The sequence below is a fragment of the Symphalangus syndactylus genome, chromosome 6, assembly GCF_028878055.3.
Source record: "Symphalangus syndactylus isolate Jambi chromosome 6, NHGRI_mSymSyn1-v2.1_pri, whole genome shotgun sequence".
Classification (NCBI taxonomy): domain Eukaryota; kingdom Metazoa; phylum Chordata; class Mammalia; order Primates; family Hylobatidae; genus Symphalangus; species Symphalangus syndactylus.
The window spans coordinates 84,837,172-84,864,181 of NC_072428.2; the positions used below are offsets into that span (position 1 = coordinate 84,837,172).

The window sequence follows — 27,010 nt, forward strand, 5'->3', positions numbered from 1 at the left end:
CGTTGCTGGTGAGGAACTGCGTTCCTTTGGAGGAGGAGAGGTGCTCTGCTTTTTAGAGTTTCCAGTTTTTCTGCTCTGTTTTTTCCCCATCTTTGCGGTTTTATCTACTTTTGGGCTTTGATGATGGTGATGTACAGATGGGTTTTTGGTGTGGATGTCCTTTCTGTTTGTTAGTTTTCCTTCTACCAGACAGGACCCTTAGCTGCAGGTCTGTTGGAGTTTACTAGAGGTCCACTCCAGACGCTGTTTGGCTGGGTGTCAGCAGTGGTGGCTGCAGAACAGTGGATTTTCGTGAGACCACAAATTCAGCTGTCTGATAGTTCCTCTGGAAGTTTTATCTCAGAGGAGTACCCGGCCCAGTGAGGTGTCAGCCTTTCCCTACTGGGGGGGTGCCTCCCAGTTAGGCTGCTCAGGGGTGAGGGACCCACTTTAGGAGGCAGTCTGTCCGTTCTCAGATCTCCAGCTGCGTGCTGGGAGAACCACTACTCTCTTCAATGCTGTCAGTCAGACAGGGACGTTTAAGTCTCTGGAGATTCCTGCTGACTTTTTGCTTGTCTGTGCCCTGCCCCCAGAGGTGGAGCCTACAGAGGCAGACAGGCCTCCTTGAGCTGTGGTGGGCTCCACCCAGTTCGAGCTTCCTGGCTGCTGTGTCTACCTAAGCAAGCCTGGGCAATGCTGGGCGCCCCTCCCCCAGCCTCGCTGCCGCCTTGCAGCTTGATCTCAGACTGCTGTGCTAGCAATCAGCGAGACTCCGTGGGTATAGGACCCTCCGAGCCAGTTGCGGGACACAATCTCCTCGTGTGCCGTTTTCCAGGCCCATTGGGAAAGCGCAGTATGAGGGTGGGACTGACCCGATTTTCCAGGTGCCGTCTGTTACCCCTTTCTTTGACTAGGAAAGGGAACTCCCTGATCCCTTGCGCTTCCCTAGTGAGGCAGTGCCTCACCCTGCTTCGGCTTGTGCACAGTGCGCTTCACCGACTGTCCTGCCCCCACTGTTTGGCACTCCCTAGTGAGATGAAACAGGTACGTCAGCAGAAATGCAGAAATCACCAGTCTTCTGTGTCGCTGGGGCTGGGAGCTGGAGACCGGAGCTGTTCCTATTCGGCCATCTTGGCTCCCTTCTCCTCAGTTTCTTTCTTTACATCTTCTTTCTGCACATATGAAATAGAAAAACTTCAATTCTCCAAACACAGGCATCAATCTAAATACTATCAAAATTAGGATGGGCAAAAGACAAGCTGCAGACTGGAGATAATATTTGCAAAAGATATATCTGATAAAAGACTGTAATCCAAAATATATAAAGAACTATTAAAACTCAATGATAAGAAAACTAACAACCTAATTTTTTTAAATGGACAAAAGGCCTTAACAGACATCTCACCAAGGAAGATACACAGATGGCAAATAAGCATATGAAAAGATTCTCCATATCATATGTCATCAACAAAATACAAATTAAAACAATAAGATACTGCTACACACCTATTGGAATGGCCAAAATCGAAAACCCTGATACCACCAAATGCTAATGAAGATATGGAGCAATAAAAATTCTCATTCATTGCTAGAGGAAATGCAAAGTGGTATAGACACTTTGGAAGGCAATTTGGCAGTTTCTAACAAATCTAAACAGAAGACCCAACAGTCATACTCCTTAGTGTAATATTTACTCAAAAAAGTTGAAAACTATGCGTATTAGTCCATTTTCACACTGCTGATAAAGACATACCCGAGACTAGGTAATTTATAAAGAAAATGAAGTATAATGGACTCACAGTTCCATGTGGCTGAGAGGCCTCGCAATCATGGCAGAGGACAAAAGGCCTGTCTTACATGGTGGCCCACAAGAGAGAATGAGAGCCAAGGGAAAGGGGTTTCCCCTTATAAAACCATCAGCTCTCATGAGACTTATTCACTACCATGAGAACAGTACGGGGAAACCACCCCCATGATTCAGTTATCTCCCACCGGGTCCCTCCCACAACATTTGGGAATCATGGAAGCTACAATTCAAGATAAGATTTGGGTGGGGACACATCCAAACCATATCACTATGTCCACACAAAAACCTGCACACAGGTGTTTATGGCAGCTTTATTCATACTTGCCAAAACTTGGAAACAACGAAGATGTCCTTCAGTAGGTAAAAATTTAAATAAACTGTGGTACATCCAGGCAATAAAATATTAGCACTAATAAAGGATGAGCTATCAAGCCATGAAAACATGGAGCAAACTTAAATGCATATTACTAAGTGAAAGAACCCAATCTGCAAAGGCAACATATGTATGGTTTAAACTATGTGACATCCTGTAACAAGCTGAACTTTGGAGACAGTAAAAAAATTAGTGATTGCCAGGGGGAAGGGTGGGGGAGAAGGATGAACAGGTGGAGCACAGACAATTTTTAAGGCACTGGAAGTACTCTATATGATACTACAATGGTTGATACTTGTCATTATTCCTTTGTGAAAATATATAAAATATACAACACCAAAATTAAACCCTAAACTATAAAGTTTGGATGATTAATATGTGCCAACGTAGGTTTATTGATTGTAATAATTATACCACTGAGGTGGGGGATGTTGATGAATGGAGAAGCTATGAATGTGTGGGGCAAGAAGTATATGGGAAATTTCTGTATCTCCCTCTCAGTTTTGCTATGAACCTAAAACCCCTCCAAAAAAAGAAGTGTATTTTTTAAAAAGTAGGAAAAAAATGCTAAGAGATTTATGACACACTTGATTTGATGTTTACTTTGTATACATTAATTTTATAGATTTGCAAATATTAATATAGATAGATGCTTTAAATGATAATTTAAGAATGTTAACACAGGGTTGTAAAATATTTCGTATTAATTTTTTGTATATTTACATGTTTTTATTCATTTTAATACTGTATGTTTTTCACACATAAATACTGTGTTAAGGTACAAATATATTGCATCCATTTCTAAATAATTATGTTGAAAACTGTAATTACATATAGCTATATTGGCCCTTTTATGCTGTATGTATTCATTTACAAAGTGGAACAATATGTATATTTAGGCAAGTAAATATTTTGCCTATTACTAATTCTTTTCTTTCTTTCTTTTTGTCTTTCTTTCTTTCCTTTCTGTCTTTTTCTTTCTTTCTTTCCTTTTCTCTCTCTCTTTTCTTTCTTCTTCTTTCTCTCCTTTCTTTCTTTCTTTTCTTTCTTTTTTCTTTCTCCTTTTTTTTTTTTTTTTTGCTTTCCGTAGACTTGCTGCTTTCAAATAGCTGTATTCCCTTTTTGGGTTCATCAGAAGGACTGGATTTTCAAACTCTTCTGTTAGATGAGGAAAGAGGCAGGCTGCTCTTGGGAGCCAAAGACCACATCTTTCTACTCAGTCTGGTTGACTTAAACAAAAATTTTAAGAAGGTCAGTATATTTATATATACATTTGGTTAAATTCATTTACTTTCATCTCTCTTCTTCTCCCATTTTGTTTTGCTTTGTTTTAAGGGACACAGCGTCAAATGCAGTGCATCATGTACATGTCAAAAAGTAGCATAAAGAATATATTGCCTCTGATACACATTCTGGATTTCTATGGATTTAAGTACATATGCATGTTCTTTATTTAGAGTGAATAAATATAATAAAAGCTTTGAAAATATAAACGAAAACATCAAAAATTAGTATACACTAGGATATATAATAGAAATGCAAAGTTTGTGATTGAAGAAATGACAAATTAGTTATACATCAAGAATGAATATTTATATCCCTAACAATAGTTGTAAAATTAAATTTTATTAACTTTCAGTTCACAAATAAGCATACTTTCAAATGATAATGTGGCTATAATAACAAACACCATACTGCTTTTTCCACACTCTCATTTCACATCTGAACAGGTTTCTCCTACAAGTCAATCACTCTCAGCAAGTAAAGATGAATAATCCCCCAACTATGGGTTCATTAAGACAATCTTACCATGACAAAGAAACATACACTAGTAATTTAAAATTCTAAAGGCAATTACTGTGTCCTACATTTTCAACTACCAGTGTGAAACCCAGAGGAAAGGGTGGCACACTTGAGATATTGTCTATTAACTAGTACTTTAGCAAATATCAATATCTATGCAGGCAGAGATAGATGCTAAGACTGGCAGAGATTGAATGGCTGATAAGATTACATAGTATCAGATCTCTTCTGCATCTTTGAAACATCTTCTATTGTCTTTTTAACTCATCTTTGTCAGAAGCATTGAAAAAAAAGTCTAGGAGCAATTGCAAGGTTTAAATCCAATAGTTACCAATATTGAGTTCTTCAAAGAGAATTGTTTATAGGTCATCCTAGGACTTTGGACTTTGAAGCTACATACAGTATGTACAATGACCTTAGACCTTAGTTTTTTACAAAGCAAAAGGCAGTATGCTGAAGAAGACATGATATTTGAAATCTCAAGCTACAATGACCACTTTAACCCTCTAATTGTGAGATTTAATAGCCAAATATCAGTTGCTCAATTACTTTAGAATTGTTTGTTCTCAGGGCTTTAGTCTACACAAAACATTTATCTTCATATGTAGTAATATTACTTAATTTCTGAAATAGAACAATGATATTTGGTTTTTAGTCAATTAACTTTTAAGTAGTTCTTTCACACATTTTTAAGGCCTACCAAAGGAAAAGGAGTTATTTCTTATAAAGGCTCATCCTTAATAAAGAAATTATTTCTGCAAATGTATACACATACATTTCATGTAATCTATGTTTTCTGATGAAAAAATGAGGGCTAAAATACTGGTAGCAATTGTTTTTGACTTCTGTTAATCCAAACACACTAAAAAACTCATATGATTATCTTTAAAAAAATTAAAGTTATCTGGTAGCTTGGATATTGTTTAACGTAAAATAAAATAAGCAGTTGATTATGCACTAGAATTTGAAAGTTTGTCCTCCATTCTAATCTAAAATTATAGCTCCATTCCATTTTTTTCTTAAGGCTGTATTTTTTCTTCAGGACTTTCTTTTAAAAATACTCATACTCCTAGTATGAGCCAATCGATGGCATCAAGTAACATCTTAATTTTCAGTAAATATCTTAGCAGGGGATGACATGTTTTATGAAAGTGGCCAAGGAAAAAAATCTTAGCTAACGTTGCAATTTTGCTTTAAGAGATGCTGCATAGCTTAAAAGGCATTTTTTCCAAATATGTCTGAGTTTTACCATATTAGCAAAAAGCAATTCATACTTTTAAGGGAATTTGTTCTTGTTCTGTTCTCTGCCTTCAGGGATTGGAAGAAAAAGTCCCTTTATCTGAACTGAGTGTATTAGATCATTGCTTAAAATAAATTCTTATAGCATAACTTCCTGCTGTGGCTATTTTAAGCAAATCTCTCTTTGGCAATGTTCCATGCATGAAATGTGCTAATATTTTAAAAAGTAAATGTTTATGAAGTATCAATTTATCTTATGGTATTATTAAAATAAAGTTATTTGAATACATTATGAAATTAGATGTTGTCTACATAACTGATATTTCTTTATATCTGTATAAAATGTATAATTCATAAGGGGATTATGTATGCAAAGGTAATAATTTATGTTATATAGGTATCCACCATTCCAATTTATATAAATCACTCTATTGCTAAAGATACTCCACAGTAGCACGTAAGTGTCAAAATGTAGTACTTTAGCAGTGTTTAGACCCACTTGGTTTGCATTGGCTCAGTGCCCCTCGGCAAAGATCCAAACTCTTCTGCGGAGGAAACCACACATGTTGGGACTCTGAGGCGCTGAAGGCTCTCCTTTGTACTCTTTAGAGTTAAAGCAATCTACAACATATAATTGAGTTATCAGTGACTGGTTGGGCTTTTTTTTTTTCTCTTGGAAAGTTAAAAAAAAAAAATCTGTAGAAAATACTCAATTAAGTTAGCAAAATTTACAATATATATGAACTTGGAGGTTTTGTACAAACAAGGCTGTGCCTATTAAAAAAGGCCATTAATATTCATATTTGCCATGGGCAGTTAGCATAGAATCACCAGAAATTATAGCAAAATCATTCACAAAATTCATTTTGTAATAATTATTTAGTAATACCTTTTTACTATCTTTACTCTTGTTTAGACTAGATTTTGAGTCTACTAGAGTGAATAGTGCAGGTATATAATTAGTAAATATTTGACAAATAAATGCAGAGGAAGAAAGTCAAAATTAATTAGATTTTTGGGGAACATTTCCACTATCTAGAAAATAAAAATTAAGTAGACAGTTGTTTTTTGTTTCTTTGCTTTTTAAATTCTCTGGCATTTAAAGAAGATGGATGAGATTATGACCTTTTATCTTTTTTGAAAATTTTTTTGAGAGGAAGGACTATTTCTATAGGGACTTAGGCTTAAAAGCAAGTATAAGCACACATTGCAAGGATGTGACACCTCACAACTTAACTATCCCAAAGCTTAACGATTCCAAAGTTTGTCCATAAGGCCTCTCTTCAGCTGGGGAATACTCGTGGACTCCTTCTCTGGGACAGGATCTGGAAAGATGATGCGCACTGATTTGACAGTTCCTTCCCCCAACACTAGATCAAAATGGAACAATCAGAACCAGAAGTGATCACATTGTGAGAGAAGGACATGGATCAAGAACTGTATTTACCATTTCCGACACTTTTGTTGTAGGTTGAGTTTCTCCAGAAGCCAACTCTGAGATGAAGATTAGCTCATAAGAGAGTGCTCTTGGAATCAGCCCAGTGGGAGGAAAGCTAGGAAGCAGTATTAGGCAAAGGGAGAATTGAGCTGTGACGTAGTCCCAGCAAAAGCCTCAGCCGGCAGGCCAAGCTGATAATGTGGCAAATATTTCAATATATTTTTCTAGTGTCAGTGATAATACCATTTTTAACTTAGTTTATCCTTTTCTCCTATCTAATCTGTTCACCACAACCGTAAGAGTTATCGTCACAAAATTAAAAGTCTGAATGTGTCTCACTCACTTGTACAACTCTGGCAGTTTTTCTTAGGAACTTGAATAAACTCCAGGCTTCTTAGCATTGACTTCCAAGGCTCTTCCTAGCCCGTTTCCACCCTGTTTCCAGTCTCACTGTTAACTATTCTTCATTGTTCTCTCACATGCACTCTATTGTCTGCTTCTCTCTCCCCACACCTCTCTTTCTCCTTTACTCAAAGCACCCTGTTTATTCTTCATAAAATAAAGAATTTACTATCAAGTTCTGTGCCTTTTCTAAAACTTCCTGGATTTCACTTTCTTGCTCATTTCACTGCTCTTCATTCTTGAAAGGCTTTATCGAATTATATTCTTGTCACCTTTTGCTCTCCGAGGCTTCACCTCACCCTCGGGAAATGTAAGTGTTCTTCACTTTTACTGGAGCATTTTATATATTTATGTCAATGTCAGATGTCCTAGCTGATAGTGTTGTCAGTATTCATTTGTGTCAGTATGTCTTCATCCACATTATACATTCCTTGAATAAGGGGATAATTTTTTGTGCACTTCTGATTCTCTTTTAGCGCACTGCACAATGTCTGATACATAAAATACACTAAGTAGTGTGTTTCTTTAAATTTTGAATTTGTGATTTTGTTGGTTTTCCTTTTTTGAGTAAGAAACCACTATATTACTTTTATCAATTAGCATAGAATAGATAGCTAACAGAATGAAAGACACCGAATTTGGCTTAAAAATAAGAAAATTTGTTATATAATATGAATATGTTCAGAGTTTGAGTGACTACAAAGATGAAAATATCATCTGCTTAATGATGTTATCGAGGACCCATTTCTTTCTCTGTCAGCCATTCTTGGGATTGGCATTATCTTTAGGTTGGTAGCAAGACGGCTGCCACAGTTTTCATGGGTCACATCCAGACAAAGAAATATAAATGGAAAAATAGATCATCACTTATATCCCTTTTTTAGGAGCAAAAAAACTTTTGCAAAACCCTCTCTTTCATCTCATTGGCCAGAAATATATTAGTTTCAACTCTCAAACTTGCAAGGAAAGGAGGGTAACTATAAGTTGCTTATATCAATCACCTCAAGTTGAAGGAATATTCAGGAACCAAACACTTTGATTACTACACTTACAGAGAGGGAGCAGAAAACAAACTGTCTTTAAAAGTTAATTGACTTAGAAGACTGATTTTTTCTTTTTCAATTTAACACAGGTAACCCAAGGGAAACATAAAAGTTTTCTCAGCCAAACAAAAAGAAGTATATATTGCCTATTTGGAAAGACTTATAAAGATTAGCTAGTTCTACAAGAAAATTATCTGAAAGAATTTATTTTTCTTTCAGTAGATAGCTTTGGAAAGTATTTGTTGCCAGTATTTTTTTCATCTTGTGTAGTAAAAATTGAAAAATCTGCTAATCCTCATAAATAATTATTTTGCTTGTACAAGAGTTTATTTGCCTCTGCAAAAGTTTTCTCTGATTCATGATTTAATATAAACTTCATGAAATCTGGTCTGCTGTAAATCTCTTTAATTATGGTGAAAACATATAAGTTTTCTCCCTTTAGTATTTTGACTGTTTTGGGGGGGGGTGACATTGATGAGAAAGAGTGTCTTATAACTTAGTTCAAAGACTTACATAATATGTTATTCTATAGTCATAGTATTTAGCATTATCACTAAATATTTAATGTACAGAAAACATTTTTTAAAAAATCAAATAACTAAATATGACTTAAGCATCATTTAATATATATCAGTGTAATTATACATAAAATAATGCCACTTTTATTGGTTTGGTTTTGTCAGTTTCTGCAGCTGAAACAACTAATATGCATTATAGAAATAAAACTTAGGATACTTTATAAGTGACTGCACGTTGAATATTTTTTTCTTTTGCCCTTCTACTTGAGCCAGCATTTCTTTTTCATTTGGTTCAACAAAAATCCATTGAGTATCTACTATTACCACTAAGCATATTGTAATAGAATACAAAACTCAGATCTTGTCATTGCTCTAATCTTAGGGAGACAAGGCATAATACAGTTACAAGGAAAGTTGGAAAATTTTAAATGTCCAAAATAATGAGACAGACCACATATGGTAGAAATCCAGAGAGAGGGAAACAACTACATGATGTTCATGGTTTTGAACTAGTACAAGATGGATGAGTAAAATTTGGATTAATGTTAACTGGTTAATTTAAAATGTTTGCATTTAAATTTGGAACTTGGGGTTTGTTGTTTCCTTGTTGTTCAGTTCGAATGGGGAAAAATATGTTTGAGAAATGGAGCAGAAAACAGTCTATTCTCTATTCTATATGTAGATTTTTCACTTGATCTTAGCCAAAAGGCGAGAAGCGATGTATGTAGATTTCTCATAGTTTAAATTAAGGGAGCTGCATTTTCCTGCCCCAGCCCTTAACATCCTACTCTGTCACCTGAGTCAGAGGAAGTATATAAAAGAATAACTTTAATAGTCCTTCAGAAAGGTGGCCAACTGTGAATAGACGTTTATATCTATTTATCATTCATTTACAAGTGATGCATTAGAAGCCTGTTCAGTGTAGACATTATAATAATGAATGTGTTTGACATTTGTACAATATGTTTTAAGGACCCATGGTTTCTAAACAAATGATTCAAAACTACATAGTAACTGTCAGTTTGAGTACAAGTGAACATTCTCTACTTCAGCCAGCCTTAAGTAGTCCTAGTAATAATTCATATAAAATCCAGAGCCCTCGCTATGTAAACTTCAGGAATAATGTATACAAGCTGAAAGTCTTCCCCTCCCTCTTTCTCAGTCTTTTTTTTTTTAATGGAGTCATAGTTGATGGTAAAAAAAATATGCAATACTCTCTGTTTGGTTATGTTACTTAGTTGGACTTTTGAGTTAATGAATTGTTGGGATCCTTCCATATGAAAATGTTACTTATTTTGGAAGCAGTTCAAACCTGCAGGGATGGAACAAGTCTCTAAACCAGGATGCAAGCAAAGGGTCACAAAGAAAATGACGTATGACTTACCAAGCTGAGTACTGCTTTTGAGTCTATATTATTCAAACATTTATTTGTTGGCTTTCTTTCTCTCTTTCTCCTTCCTTCCCTTCCTTCCCTCCCTCACTCCCTCACCCCCTCCCTCCCTCCCTTCCTTTCTTCCTTCCTTCCTTCCCTCCTTCCTTCCTTCTTTCCCTCCCTCCCTCCCCTCTCTCCCTCTCTCTTTCTCTTTCTTTCTCTTTCTCTCCTTCCTTCCTTCCTCTCTCTCTTTCTTTCCTTTTCTCTTTTCCTTTCTTTCTTTCTTTCTTTCTCTTTCTTCTTTCTTTTTGCATGTAATTGTAAAAATTACTCAGATTACTTGAAATCCGTAATGCCATGCCCTTATGTTTGAGTATTTATATTGTGAAAATAACTAACCTAAATGAATTTATAATTTTACATATAATAATTTCCAATGGAATATTTAAACACCCTTCTTTGCCTAACATAAAAAAGAGCTTTGTTATTTCCCTTTCTTTAAGTAAGTCTAGAACAAGAGTTCTGATACGTGAAGACTCTACACTTGCTTGTTTGATATTAAGTATAAGCAAAAATACTATTATAAATCAAAATGATCTTCTGACTCCAGTTCTATTAACTTACTCTATGGCTGAATAAGACATTTCTATCTAATGCTTTAGCTTCTAAGAAGTCTATTACATAGTGGGAAAAGAATAGAATAAATAATCTTTTCACTTAAAATCAAATTATTTGTAAAACAAAATCGTCAGTCTTTTAATTCTTATTTAATACTTGAAATTGAGAAAATAGAAACACTCGGAAAGCATGTAGACATCCTAATAAATTAACTTTTGGTATAAGGCACCTTGCTTAGTTTCATGTGATTAATCTGTTTCCATTGCCTGCCGAGCATATGCTATCTAGTAATCACAAAGTTAAAACAATCGACTTGTTCATGGATGTGCTGGCTCCCTAGCCCGGGTGCTGATGTGCAGGTCCCATCTGGTCACTGTAATGGACTGTCGGGATATTGTCAGACTGCTCAGACCTCGCCAGAACTCTCACAAGAACTCCTTCTCTGGGTCCAATTCTACGGGAAACTCTGCAGATTACTTTTCAAATAATAATTATTGAGCACTCACTATGCCAGATTCTGTGCCAGGTGCTAAAGGTGGTAGGAAGAAAAAGCAATGTTCCTTGACACCAGACATCAGTGCTTACTAAACTTCAGTAAGTCATGGATTAGAGGTGTTGAATAGTATTCACTACAAAAGTTTGAAGTCCATCCACAAGAGTAATTGGACCACAAGTTCTAAATTACTGACCATTTGTGGACTTCTTAGATTTATTTTAATTTGTATGGTATATTAGCATTTCTCTCTCTTTCATGCAATACATATTTGTAGGTGTTTTTTTGTTTGTTTGTTTTATGAGATAGGTTCGCACTCCTGTAACCCAGGCCGGACTGCAGTGATGTGATCTCGGCTTACTGCAGCCATAACTTCTTGGGCTCAAATAATCCTCTCACCTCAGCTTCCTGAATAGCTGGCACTACAGGTGCTTGTCACCATGCCCAGCTAACTTTTATTATTTTTAATAGAGACAGGGTGTTGCCACGTTGCCCAGTCTGGTCTCAAACTTCTGGGCTCATGCAATCTGCCCACCTCACTTGTAATCCCAAAGTGCTAGGATTACAGGGCATGAGCCATGGCACCCGGCCTTGCAATACATATTTATTGAGGTTCTACTATATTCCTGATACTCTTCTAGATGCTGAGAATATAGTGAAAAATAAAACAGGTCAGACATTTGTGCTCATAGTATCTTCAATTTGGGAATAGAGAGTTAATGGAGAAAAGGAAACAAATAAAATAGCACTTATTGTGAACTGTTATGTTAAAAAATGTGTGGTGTTCCTGGGAAACTACTTCAGATTGGTTATTAGAAAAGACCTTTCTGGGGAGATGATAATAAAATTGACAGGTATTTATAAGAAGGGATCATCTAGAAGAGGTCAGATGTATTTTAGGTAGAACAAGCTCTACCTATAAGATAATAATGAAGTATTATTTTAAAGAGCAGCATTAGCTGGCATATACAAAGAAGCTCAAGAAATGTTTACTGCAAGTTTCTTTCAAATGAGTATTAACTTGGTGGAGATGATGATTTGTGTTTTAAGGCTGGGCTGCTGAGATTCACACCTACCTAAGGTCACAAACCAAGCGGCGATGCAGTAGGGACTCACGTTCATGTGTTCTGATTGCATTGCATTTAATTGATCTTTACACCTGGAAAAAGGTCTCAAACTAAACTTACTTTTGAAAAAGAAAGTGCAAATGGATGTGATAAGCAAAAGTGTAGTAGAAGAGAGAGATGGTTGGTGGAAGAAGGCTAAAATGCAAGCGAGGCTTCTGAGCTGAGTCGGGAAAAGGGAAAGGGAAGGACAGTTGTCACCCAAGGCTTCATGCAGAAGAATCATGGAAAAGACCATGTTAGAATTTGCCTGGAACTCCATCTTCTGTATTGAAGCACATTTTCTTGGAAAATTTGTAGGCCTGCCCTTACATAAAAATCTAAAACAAAACAAAACAAAACAAAAAGAAATGGAGAATTAAACTTCCCTTCTGTAACAATTTCTATCTAAGCCAGGCCAGTACCCACTGCGCAAGCTTTACCTTTGGCGCTGTTGCTCTTGTTTTGCAACAGGAAAACACCTCCCTGTCCTGGGAACCCACAGTAACCATTGCTCTTTTAGTTGTTCAAATCCTTGTATCATATAGCATTCAGAGTGACATTTTTTTCTTTAAAGCCATTTAAAGACTTGTATCCTGTTTTTTGAAAGAGATGGCCACTATCTCAAGGGTTCTGAATTTTTGTCTTTAATTAGGTTTTATGAATAAGTTTCAACTTCCTTTTGTGTGTCTCATTCAGTTGTTTTCACATCTCTGAATTAGGCCGAGGGGCATTTGACTGACCTTGCACTTGCTAACTTGAGTCAATTAAATTGCTTCTCCAAAGATGAAACAGAGCAGATATAATTAGAATTTCCTTTGGATGTTGTTATAAGGTCTTATCATTATTTGAATGTTTCTGTAACTTGCCTAACACTGAATAATTAAAAATTAATTGTCTGACATTTTCACCTTACTAAAAGATAAGTGTTCATTAATTATATAAATCATGAATGAAACAATAATTGTTAGGGATACTGCAATATTTTATGAGTCCCTTCTAAGTATTTTTTCAAAGTGAAGTAAAAATAATATTAAAAGGACAAAAAGTTGTTTTGGATTTTGGACAGAGAAAAGTAAATAAAATCAATATAACTAGATCACAGCTTGTATTTTTAAATGCACACAGTTTCCACCATATTTGCGTAAAAAATTATTATTAAATCTTTTTAAGAATATGTTTAAACTATAACTTTATGCACAAAGCCTATTTAAGGGGGGCACTGAAGACAATTTTTATTTCAGTAATATGGTCTCGTTTCATACTAGTAAGCTATACAACTCTGAAAGAAAATATACAGATACATGTTTAGATAATAATATTTGAGCCTTCCAAGGTTAGCATGAAAAAATTAATCCTTTGGAAATGATCAATTGTGAAATACTATAAAGGCAAAATAAATATACTAATATGGGTAAGTCAATAAATTATAGAATATGAGGACTGGCTCATGAGACATACTTGTTTTACAGTGTTGACCCATAAACCCTTATTTCCAAGTGAAGAAATTTTATAAATTTATTTACATCTGTTTGCCAGTTTTCTGTTATCAGCTAGATCTATAAGAATTAGCACTCAAATTAAAACCAATTTGCAAGTATTGTTTAATAATTGTTCAATTACTAGCTATGCCCTGAATAAGTAAGTTGAGAGGAATTCTTAGGTTCTTCTGGATCCACAGAAAAGATCTCCGTTTGATTTCTAATGTCTCCTGCATGTGGATAGACAGCAACAGTAAACTCTCTGCATATTTGCAGTCCTTGATATCAAGGCTCTAAGGTCCCAAAGACCACAACCCACCAAAATTATATCCTTAAAATCTGTATCTGGTGCATCAGCACAAGGTTAGTTAAGAATTAGTGTTTTGTGGGAATATTTCAGAGCAATTAAAATCTGACCATTAGGCAATGGCATCTCTGTTTCTGGTATGACTCTCTTTAATAAGTGAAGGAAAAATATCTGTGGATGACTTTCTAAGAGAAAAATACAGTTACATCAGCTTTTAGAAACAGGGACATGTGCTCTGTTGTGTGCTGTTTCATGCAACTTTTAATATGTCAAGATACTGTGTGCAAGACACACTACAGTGCAAGAAGATTTATGTGGCATTTTATTGCTGATAAATTCAAAAGGCAGTAAGAATATTAATAATCACTGTCTCAAAATTGTTCATATTAACTATTGATCCTGAGGGCTGACTTTTAATAGATAATGTGGACGTTATATTTTTAACTATATGGTGTGACTTTTGTCTAATAGTGATGCAATCTCAAAAAGTGTACTGACTAGGCCACTAAAATAATCCAAGAAACACAGTTACCTCTTGGGCTCTTGTACAACAATGCCGAAACTTCAGCCTATATGTGAAACGTATCTTATTCTATACCCAATCACCCTATAGTTGGCATCTCTATTTTTCCCTTTATATAACTGTGTGTCTCTCTGTCTTTCTCTCTCTATTTTCCCCCTCCACATGCATCTATACACACACACACACACACACACACAGAGAGAGAGAGAGAGAGAGAGAAAGAGACTAGAAAAATATGAAAATAGTGGAATGCTATTATGTGTGCGTGTATAGTACATTATATATCACATTATATAAACATTATATATAATGTGATATATATATATAACACTTCAAAAGATTATTGAAAATTTTGCCAATTCTATGTAAGAATAAGAGTGGATCTTTTAAAACGATTTTGTCTTGTTTTTTTGTGTTTTTAGATTGAATTAAGGGAAATTCTGTCTCTTTAAATTCTTTACCAATTAGGAATAAAAATGAATATTTTTAAAAAATCTCTTTATTCTAATTTCTAGGTAGTATGTAAGAAAAAAAGTCCACCACAAATCATAATTAAACTGACATCTTTTCAATATTGACACAGCTATAATGACTCTTTTTCCCTTCTAAGTAAATGTTTAGAGTCTAAAAGACAATCAGATACATCATAGGTTGTTTTTGTTTAAGGTAATTCTGTTTGTGATGACTAAATCTTGGCAGCACTGTGTCAAAATAAGCCAATATATAATTTCAATAAATCCTTATTTTTGAAGGTTTTAATTTTACCTTAAGAAGTAAAATTTTCTTTGTGATCCTATCTCAGAATCTCTGTGCTTGTATATAACATTTACTTGCTAATCAAAAAGTCAGTTCTTTGAAGCTTGTAATTAGTTGTATGGCTTCATCAACTAGGATGGTGCAACTCAAATTACAATTATGTGACTTATAAGCAATAACTGAAAATGTACAACAAAAAAATTAAAGCATCTTCTACAGATTTGTATTCCTTTACAAAGAGAAAATATGTGCAATTGCTATTTTAGTGTCAAGTCCCTGAGCCAAAATTAGAGTTGAAATTACCTAACTAAACCAAGCTATTATATTAGAGTTGAAACTATTAAGAGCAAGTAATTTAAAACAGAGGATCAAAAGTAGAGACTGCTAAAGACACTGTTTACCAGTAAGCGCTCCACAATGCTCCCTGGGCACAGTGGTTTCATCCCGTGTACTCTCTTGTCACTCTGTATCTCCCATCCTAACTCAGATCCAAGCACCTCAATTTTATGCCTTGGCTGACATACAGAAGGCCTTTCATAATTATATGTCTAATGAACAAATAGTTAATGAAGAGTAACTACTTGGTGCAAACTTTGAAACCTTTATTTAGATCTCAAAAACGATATAAAGAGTGCTTCCACATTTTGTCATTCTTTAAATAAGCCCCTCCTCTTAGAAGCACTAGTGAATATATTCACATTTAATTTTGGAGGCATCATTTATCTCATAATTTAATTTAACTCAATCACCCAATACTATGATTTGAAGTAAAAAATAAAACCCTGTGATGGTCTTTATCCTTTTTAAGACTCATTTACTTAATATGAAAGAGTTATATATTTTTTTGTTTCCTACATTATTAATATTTGTATGATATGTAATTTTGAACAAATCTATAGATATTTGCCCTACATGTATTCCTTAAATGTGATTAAACCTGATTATCATCTAAAACAATCAAAAAAAGAACAGGATCTTACATGCTGAAATGATTCAAAGAAATATTAATCTGGCAACATAGCAAAGACATGGAATCAACCTAAATGCCCATCAGTGGTAGACTGGATAAAGAAAATGTGGTACATGTACGCTATGGAATACTACCCAGCCATAAAAAAAGAAACAGATCATGTCCTTTGCAGAAACATGAATGGAGTTGGAGGCCATTATCCTTAGCAAACTAACACAGGAGCAGAAAGCCAAATACTTATAAAATGGACTTCTATGTGTCCATGTGTTCTCATCACTTGTAAGTGGGAGCTAACTGATGAGAATACATGGACATATAGAGAGGGGAACAACACACAGTGGGGCCTTTTGGAGGGTGGAGGGTGGAAGGTGGGAGAGAATCATAAAAAATAACTAATGTGTACTAGGCTTAATACCTGAGTGAAGAAACAATCTTTACAAGAAACCCCCATGACACAAGTTTACATGTGTTACAAACCTGCACTTGTACCTCTGAATTTAAAGTAAAAGTTAAAAAGAAAGGAAAAAAGAAGAAAATATTATTTAAAAAAAAAACCTTTCCTAGGCACAAGGTCTGCATCAATACATATATTTTGAGTGCATTAAAGATATTAAATCAATTGACAGGTTATGGATAAGTATTCTGTGTACTATTTTCAGTCCAATGACATAAAGTTGTCCTTTGTAAAATCACTGTAATTTTGAAGAACCAGCAAGTACAGCACTTCACTTTTGCAAGATGAAAAAGGTATAGGGATTGGCTGCACAACAATGTAAATATACTTAACATTACTGAATTCTACAATGAAAATTGTTAAAATGGTAAATTTTATTTTATGCGTTTTTAACCAAAATTAAAAATAATAATAAAATTGGACCAGTGGAGGGGGGAAAAAGTGAGAGGATACCTTGAGAGTTCATAAGCTCATATCTAAAGCAAAGACTCTGAATTCAAGATGCAATTTTTTTTTTTTTTTTTTTTGAGATGGAGTCTCGCTCTGTCGCCCAGTCTGGAGGGCAGTGGCGCGATCTCAGCTCACTCCAAGCTCCGCCTCCTGGGTTCACGCCATTCTTCTGCCTCAGCCTCCCAAGTAGCTGGGACTACAGGCACCTGCCACCACGCTAATTTTTTGTATTTTTTAATAGAGACGGAGTTTCACCGTGTTAGCCAGGATGGTCTCGATCTCCTGACCTCATGATCCGCCCGCCTCAGCCTCCCAAAGTGCTGGGATTACAGGCGTGAGCCACCATGCCCGGCTGATGCAATTTTAAAGGAGCACTCAGTCCAGTATTTTTGCTAGCAATGATGAATAACAAAGGAACCACCAGAACAAAAATAACAAACAAACAACTTTTGAAGAAACGTTCCAATTTTGGGCCAGCTGCAGTGTTCCCTCTGGATTATTAAGTTATGGCTTCACGATTCTGGGTTTACGACTAACCATTGTCCATTGGTCCATGCATTGCCCATTTTAGTTAATCTATTTACTAACTTACATTATTCTCTTGTTCTTAATTATGTATTAAACACCTGAAAATGCACCCTCAAGCACAAATGCTAGAATCTGGTAAATAACCTGTTCCTTACCACCAAGTCATCCTTCCCCTCGTTTCCTATTTTGGCTGGCCATTTTTCTAAATCCACCCACCTATACACCTGAAATGTAATCATTTTATTTTAGTTGCTTTTAACTTTATTCTAAAGCAAGATGTGTGGTTTGCAATTTGAGGAGATATTCTTTTTAGCCCTAATAATGAGTTACTAATTTCCATTCATACTGCTTTTTGTGCTGTAACTCATTGATATTTGACTACTGGCTACTATTTAAAATTGTGTGATAGTAGAACTACAGTGATTCAAACCATTTCTGAATAAATAGCATTTTATTCACTGTGTACCTTATCAAGGTTAGCTCATCACTTGGGCCTCCTGCTGCCTCCACCACCTGCCTATATACATATCTGGATAATAATTTGTGAATGTTAAGATCTTCTCTAAGTAGACAATCTTGCTCCAGTTTAAAATCTCAATAATTTCATTGCATTTGTCTATTTTGAATGCTATACTCTGTTCTTTATTTAGAGACATAAAACCCTAAAATTTCACCACAAGGATAATATCATATAAACATTGATGACTTCTAAATCCTTTGTTAATTCCAGGTTTAACAAGTCTCTTTCAGTGTATTCCCTCAGGATATTTTCTTTTTTTCTCATGTATTAAAATATTTTCTGCTACCATTGGTGAGAAACATAATAAAAGTCTATGTGGAACTCCTGGAGCATATATTATAAGTATTTTAGAGCTTGCTTTTCTTGTTTCTTCTTCCTTATAGCTTAACAGAGAGCATTTCTTTCTGTAAGCTAATGGAGTTGCATAACTGCTTAAACTTTATTTTGCAAAAACTTTCTTACAGAATTCCTACAAAAACTTCCTGACAGAATTTAAAAGAAAGAAAGAAAGAAAGAAAGAAGTCTTGAACTCAAGATCATGAAGCATAATTGAAAGCTATCAACCAATGAGATTGGAGCCCTTGACCTATGTAATGGTTGAGACCACCCCCAGTTCAAGAGTCAGATGGACTTTGAGTCAGATTGTGGCTCTGCCCTAAGTTTTGTGGTCCTCAACATGTTATTAAAGGCTATGTGACTAAGTTTTCTGATCTCAAAATGGGAAGAATAAGTACAGCCATCTCAGAGGGTCATTGTGAAATTTAAATAAGAGAATGCTTATAAAACATTTAGCTAAGTGGCAGATGTGTCTGAGCTCCAAGCATGTTAAGTATTGTCAGCAAATTCGCACTGGTCCTTGGCTTGGAGAAAGAATTTATGCTCTGACAGAGAGTTGTTTCTAACACTTCATGGCACATGTTTATCATGTACTACTACTCTGAGTAAACACAGAAAAACATGGTACATACAGCCTCTTATTTAGGCAAATGCTCATGTGAAATTCTGTTGACATCATGATAAAGCTTATGGACCTCTGAACATAATGTATCTACTGTTACATACATTAAAATAGAAACTAAAAGATTAACAAAAATGGATAGTACTAGACACTTTTCTTTTAGAAACTTTCAGGGTGGCTTTGGGAAATATTTAAATGTCAAATTTCCCACATTGACTCTAACAACATGCTTAATACTCATTCTTCAATTTCACAGATTCACTCTCTAATCAGAATTGCAGAGTGTTAAGGTGTTTCAGATATTCAGATTGTAACATACTTTGAAATGTTTTGCAGATTTATTGGCCTGCCGCAAAGGAACGGGTGGAATTATGTAAATTAGCTGGGAAAGATGCCAATGTAAGTATGAAACTTTAACAATTATCTTTGTAAAATTTCTACTGATATGATAGCAAATATTTATATTGGGCTTTATTGAATTAATGGTATTAGTGTATTATTTTTCAGACTAAACTAACATATTCTATATGAATATTAATGTGGAATAAAATATCTCTATCTTACCAAAAGCCATGATATTATTTACAAAATTTAAGAAATCTAGAAACACTCTACTTTCTAACGTATTAATTCTGAATATTATTTTTGTCACAAAAAAAGATTAGAAACACATAGAAATATTCAAAAATAAACCATCCAAAAGACTGTAGTTCTAGGAATGTGTATTTTTAATTTATGCACACGTATTTTGTAAGTGTACACAAAACCATCAGTTATTTTAGCATCGCAAACACAGAATTGATACATAATTTCAATTGAGTTGAAATTAAACTTAAAATATCTATAAGAATTCCTTTATGTGGTGACATTATGGAAAGAACAATAAGAATTAGTTAATAATGAATGACAGCATTCTGGCATAAGAACTAGTAATTACTTCCTCTGAAATTTACATATTAGTAATAATGATTATATAAAATAACTCATAAAAGACAAATAGAGAGTACTAATGAAACTTTTAGTTTAAGCTGCCTTGAAGAGCAGAGAAAACCCTTCGACAGGTATGACTTTTTGTCCCTGGTATGGTCCTATCTGTCTTGATTTCTGCACTGTCCAAGTTGTCCTGCGTGCTCCCTCTAATCGTGTTACCTGATTTATCTCCAGCAATGAGGGCCATGGCTCTGACTGGCTCCTCTCCTCATCCAAGTGCTCTGAGTCAGGCCAGATATTCTATCTTCTGCCCTGACTTCTTGCATTATGGTAATGGGGAGAATTGCTCTTTTTTTTTTGGCAAAATAAATCACATTCAAATTGTAACCCAAGACGAAAACAAGTCATAACCTGGGGCAGAAACATAGACATCTTGAGGCTTCTTTTGCACCATCCTTTAATCCTACCTCTAACCACAATAATGCAGGGGTATTAAGATCAGTTATGCCATCATATTTAATAATAACAAATAGTGTTTGTTATATGAAAGGATGAATAGATTAAAGAATCCTCTATCAATGTGATAGAAATAAAACAATAAGACACATAATGTCTAAGGATGTGAGGGGAAGCTCAGAAGGCTAATAATCTCAGACAACAGGTTAGTTCGCTCATTTGTTATTCATTTATTCAAAAAATATTTTTAGAGATCCTAAATATGAAACTCGTATCTGTCCTCATGGAGCTTTCAATCTAATGTTGGATACAGATACTGCTCAAATGATGAATTCTACATAGTAACTACAAAGCAAAATAATTGAAATGAAACAAAACAAACTTGTGGTGACCCCTGATTTTATATTCAGTTAGTAACATAATTAAATGTCATCCTTTCAGGCATATTTATATTAGCAGAAATATATCAGGGAGTGTTAACATAAAATGCAATGGAAAACAGTTTTTACATTTCGGTCACTAGAAATAAAAGGAATTAAACTATTCTGTAATGTATTCTTCTCCTCCCATGGCTTTGGTATCTTCATCCAGTTCAATATTCCAACACAGAACAGGTACGCAGCTCTGCAAAAACACCAATACTTTACTGAACACTCATAGAGAATGAAATGCTTTGGCTATGAGAGTTTTTCAAATTATGTCATTTAATGGATAGTATAAGTATGCCATAACCAGCATGAACATTTTTGTATTTGTGTTTCACCAGTATTGAGTATACGATAAGGAGGCAAGAAGGAAAGGGATGTTTTCAATTTACTCCAGTAAAATGGTTTTCCCATGGAGTAGATCAGGGATAAACAGTCAAGGTCAAACAATCAGTGAAGGTTTAAATTCTGACAGTGCTCTCACTTGGGGTATGTTCACTAATTCCAGTTACATAGTAACTTAATTGCCCCTCTTATTAAGTTAAATAAAATGGTGATAAACTTTTCTGGAGGTGATATCCTTGACCATGTAGGATTCTGTATATAGAACATATTATTCCAATTCAGTCATAATTGTGAGCTAGTAACCACCTCTAACCTTCAAGCACATTTGCTGCTAACCCAGGATTAAAGATATGAGGAGCCTTTTGCCTGTTGCTAAAGTCTGTGGTTTGATGTTGAATCATGTAGTGATAATTTTTAATTTTTGCGTCATTTTAACTTGTTCCTTGAAAATAATGTTTCATTTTAGAGCTTCTAATAATAGCTAACATTTTTGTAGCAGTTACCATGTTCAAGGAACTGTTTTCAATGCTTTACATTTATAACCTCATTTAATCCTGATGACAACACTATATGCTAGATTTTATTATTATTTTCTATTTTCTGGATGAGAAAACTAAAGCGAAAAATCTTAAATGGCTTGTCCAATGTCATGCATCTGGTAAATAGTAAAGCCAGGGATTGAATCCAAAAGTCTTGCCCCAAGGTCTGTGCTCTTACATAACATTATAAAATATCCATATAAGATCCAAAAACTATATCCTTCAAATTATTTCTCTTTGTAATACCACCAGAACATAGATCCTCATTTTTAATGAGGATTACGTAGATTTTGGCCGACAGAAAACTGAGACAGCTCTGTGGTTTTATTGACATCTTTTATTACGTTTGGCATTACCCTCTCTCCTTCTTCCTCTCTAGTAATTTTTACCTACTTCCCAAGGGTGTGTTTAGGATTAACAAGTGTTTGGAAAGACTGTCCCTTTACACAAAGGTACTATGTAACTGCAAAACAGTGAATTATTTACCCTAATGAAAGTTAGCTAATTGGGGTGGGGATAGTAGAAGATGAGGAAACAAAAGGGAACTATTCCACTTTGTTGAACATAGTCCCCAGTTCAATCCAAAGAAGGGTAGAGGTGACAGGAAGATATTTGGTAGTATTTTGCTTCTATTTAGAGGAAAGTTATTCAAAAGAAAGTAACTAAAGAAATGTCTTTAGTCCTGACTATATAATTGTGGGTTCAACAGCTTACTCCAAGCAGAAGAAACCACAGGGTGAGGGTAGCCTGGGCTCTGTTTGTCAGCTTAAACACAGAGGGGCACAGTCTGTCCACACAGACATTACACAGAGTTAAAGCGTCTTCCAGAACTTCAGTTCTTTCATTATATCCATCCTTCCTTCCATCCTTCCTTCCTTCCTTCCTTCCTTCCTTCCTTCCTTCCTTCCTTCCTTCCTTCCTTCCCTCTTTCCTTCCTTCCTCTCACTTTCTTTTTTCTTCCTTTCTTTCTCTCAAGAAAGTCTAAAACTAAAATAGAATGTTCATTGTAGAAAGTTTGCAAATTATATACAAGCAAAAAAAAGAAAAACAAGTCATTTATAAATACCTCTCTCCCATGAACACTAACCAGAGATAACTGGTGACATTTTGATGTTTATTTTTCTATCTTATCTATTTACTAATTTTCAGTATGAAATCATTGTATACATAGTCACTTAAAACACTTATTTTTTTTACTTCACAGACTGCCATGAGCATTTTCCCATGTCATTAAATTCTTTTTTATAACACTACTTTTAATAGTTACACTGTATTTCTTTATGTATTATTTCATCAATCCCCTGTTGTTAGAAGTTTGGTACATATCCAGTTTTACTATTGAAAATGACACTGTACGTGAAAAAATTTTATGTAAATATTGTGAATATCTTTGATTATTGAGTAGACTTTTACTAGTTAAGGACATAAAAATTTTTATAAACATATTGTCAAATTGCCCTCCAGAAAGTTTATGCCTCATATGCTCTTACCAGCAGTATGTGATCAAGGGAGGGTGTATTTACCTATTATACCATTGTTAATATTGCATACAACATATATTTAATGCTTAATACAAATGCATATGAATGAATAAAATATGTATATATTTTTGCTGTTTTAGCTTGAAATTTTTTCATTACTCTAAACACTAAACATCTTATATGATTTTAAAATAGAATTTTTAAATATCATATCCCTGCAGCCTGTATTTTTTTAATTTTCCTGTTTGCCTTTTTCCTGCTGATTATTTACAGACTTATAAAACATATATATATATATATACACACATGTATAGGTAGACATATTTATGTAACATATGTAACATAAATATGTATAGAGTATACCTACAATATAATACCTTGTGTTCCACTCGTGAAAAACATATTCTTTATCACTTTATCAGTTACCTTATTTGATGTATAGACTTTATTTAAATAGTCATTTCTATCTTTTTCTTTAAAATGTTTTCTTTTGCACTTTAACTGATTATTGCTCTGTAGAAATCTTCACTGTTAGATCTCCAATTTTTAAGATATAAATGTGATATATGAGTTTTTCTATTTTTATTTTGAAGTATTAACAATCTATTAAAATATTTTAAAGATTTTTTTTTTTTTTTAGACGGAGTCTCACTCTGTTGCCCAGGCTGGAGTGCAGTGGCGCAATCTCGGCTCACTGCAACCTCTGCTGCCCGGGTTCAAGCAATTCTCCCGCCTCAGCCTCCTGAGTAGCTGGGACTACAGGCAACTGCCACAGCACCTGGCTATTTTTTTTTTCTTTGTATTGTTGTATTTTTAGTAGAGAAAATTCACCATCTTGGCCAGGTTGGTCTTGAACTCCTGACCTCATGATCCACCTAGCTCGGCCTCCCAAAGTGTTGGGATTACAGGCATGAGCCACCGCGCATGGCCCTATTTTAAAGATTTTAAGACTTAAACTGATCTCTGCATCCTGGATCCTGTCTTAGAACTTCTAGACAAGCCTAACATGTAGCACAGAGACAGAAATAGGTGAAAAGTCAAAAAATGTTTGATGATCACAATATTCTGCAACACACATTAAAAATAAAACCAGATAAGATTCCAAAGTCATTAGTATCTTCTAATATTTAACATAAATAAATTAAAATTAGCTATTATAAGTCAGTTATCAGAATAGATATAAAGCTGTTTTGGATTTTATTGGACCCTACATATGTCTTGAGAATTACAAGTAGTTCTATTTTGCTATTATCTTTCCAGGTATCTGGGGAGAAACTAAAATTCTAAGTGTTAATGCATAGACTAATACATTTTTGCTTTTTTCTCTCCAAGTATGAATTCAGTTTTATACTTGTCTATTTATTTATATATGTATGCATATATATGAGAGATGAAATATTGATACATCTAATATTACTTAAGATAATTAAAAAGTTGATGTTTGCTTTGGTTCTTTCTCTCTTCTCCTCCCCCTCTTCCCTTTTTCTTTCTCTTCCAGTGGGGGTAGGGTAGGGCCTATGGAAAGCCATGTAGGTAGGAGGAATAAAGGAAGGAAGGAGAAATTCAATACTTTTCCTAAGTTGAATATATTACTCCCTGGATTGTTTGGTCACATGCAATGATTGACATTGTGGGCAATAGCTGACAAATTAGCTTTCAGGGAAAGTTACAAAGGCTGCTTCTCAAAGTTATCTTTCTTCATGCCTCACAGAATTACACTACCACTGATAGCCTTGCAGGTCACTAAGTGAATTAAATCAAGTTAATTATTGATCATGCTATTTAAACAAATCTTTGAAACTTTGTGTATAAGAATAAAACAACACAGGATTTCTGAGACTTAAAAAATGAAGTTATGAATTGAAAGGGAAGTCATTGTGAAGTTTTTTTGCAACAAGGATTGTTTGGCTTAAATGTCAACCTCAGAAAAAATTTAAAGTGGGAGACCTTATCTTTTACGATCTCTATTCACAGATTTCTTTTGCCCAGGCAGCCAAGGCCTTTCTATTGCCTCTAGGCTGCTTAGAGAACTATCCTCTCTCAACTTGCCTACAGAAAACTTTGACTGAGCACAACTGACATTTTTGTAAACTGTGTCAGGTAATTCAAGATTTACACATACTTTTTTGTTCATTCCATGTCAGCCCAATCAGACAGAAGGGAGGAATTTCATAAATTAATCTGAGGTATGCCTTGTAAAGTCAGGAAATTGGCATATTCGGCTACTTTCTAGGACTAGCACCATTTTAATAAAGTACTCCTAGACAAGTGAAAGGAAATAAAATACTTTAGGTGTGATTCAGAGGTTTTTTTTTAATAATCACCAAAATTATATCCCCACTGTGTATAAAATGTTGCCCTGGACCATATTTGTCTTTTTAAACAGTGCTGCGTCACTAATAGCTTCTAATCTGTTTGACTCCATAATTTAAAATCTGGAAAGGGAGTTATATTTCTTTATCCAAATATTTATTTCAGAATCTTGCAAAATTACTTTCTAAATTCTAACTGAGCTTTTGAAAAAATGATGAACTAATTGGTGGTGAGTCAGTCCTCCCTCACTCCAGCCGTATGATTTTACTCTTCCCTGCCCTGCATACTCTCCCCTATGCACTAATGTCTTTGTGCAGGAAAAAGCAAGGAATAAAAGTCTTTTCAAAAAGTGAGCATGAGTGAGCAAAGGCTGGATTATAAAGCCACCTACTCTAGCCATGAGGTCATCAATAAAATTTACCTGGTGATCATGAACATTTTCATACTTTTATCTTGTCTTTTCTCATATTACTTTGTCTTCATTGTTTGTTCGAAACTATTAGTATTGGTCTGCCATGGTGGCTCATGCCTGTAATCCTAGCACTTTGGAAGCACAAGGAGAGAGGATTGCTTGAGGCCAGGAGTTCCAGACCAGACTAGGTAACAAAACGAGACCCTGTCTCTACACATAAAACACAAAAATTATCCGGGAGTTGATGACTTGCACCTGTAGTTACAGCTACTCAAGAGGCTGAGGCTGAAGAATTGCTTGGGCCTGGGAAGCTGAGGCTGCAGTGAGCTGAGATCATGCCAGTACTCCAGCAGCCTGTCTCAAAAAATATATATATATATATTTATATATATATATATTTATATATATATAAATATATATATATATATGCCAGTTGAAACATTGTACCTCAGACCTTCAGATCTGTAGACATAGCTATTCACTTTAAAATCAGAGCAACCACTAGGATACTAGTATTTTGTATAGCTCAAAATCAGGGTAAGGAATAAACAAGTATTAAATTTATATTATTTCACTTAAACTACATAACAGCCATAACAATCCTATCATTAAGTCATTGTCTGCCTTTTTAAAAAATTGTATTTCATTCTAAGAACCACTCTACCAGTTAGGTTATTGTCTATTGTTGGGTTTTTTATTTGTTTGTTTGTTTTTTAATATATTCCTCCTGGGAACCCCAACAGCAATAGTGGACCATTAGGTCCATGCCTGACTGGTGAGTAACCTATGGCCACTTGGGCAGAAAGAAACTGGATTTTTTCTATGCAATCCAGTGGTTTCTCAGGTTACCAACTTCCTTAATAACCCAACACTTGCCTGTCTCCTGGGTAAAGCCAACCTAGAATAAAAGTCTTCTCCAGCCCAGTGTTTACTTAGGTGTCTTTGGATCCAAGAATCATGAAGCCATGGTTAAG

The 27,010-nt window shown here is 34.8% G+C and overlaps 1 protein-coding gene across 1 annotated transcript in view; it reads left to right on the forward strand.

The window, feature by feature from the left end:
• Positions 1–27,010, forward strand: part of SEMA3D (semaphorin 3D) — a 132,869-nt gene that overhangs the window by 27,242 nt on the left and 78,617 nt on the right. The window contains exons 2-3 of the mRNA XM_055283376.1: positions 3,250–3,410; positions 19,472–19,534. Of these exons, the coding sequence (XP_055139351.1) occupies positions 3,250–3,410; positions 19,472–19,534 (224 nt within the window). The remainder of the gene's footprint in view (positions 1–3,249; positions 3,411–19,471; positions 19,535–27,010) is intronic.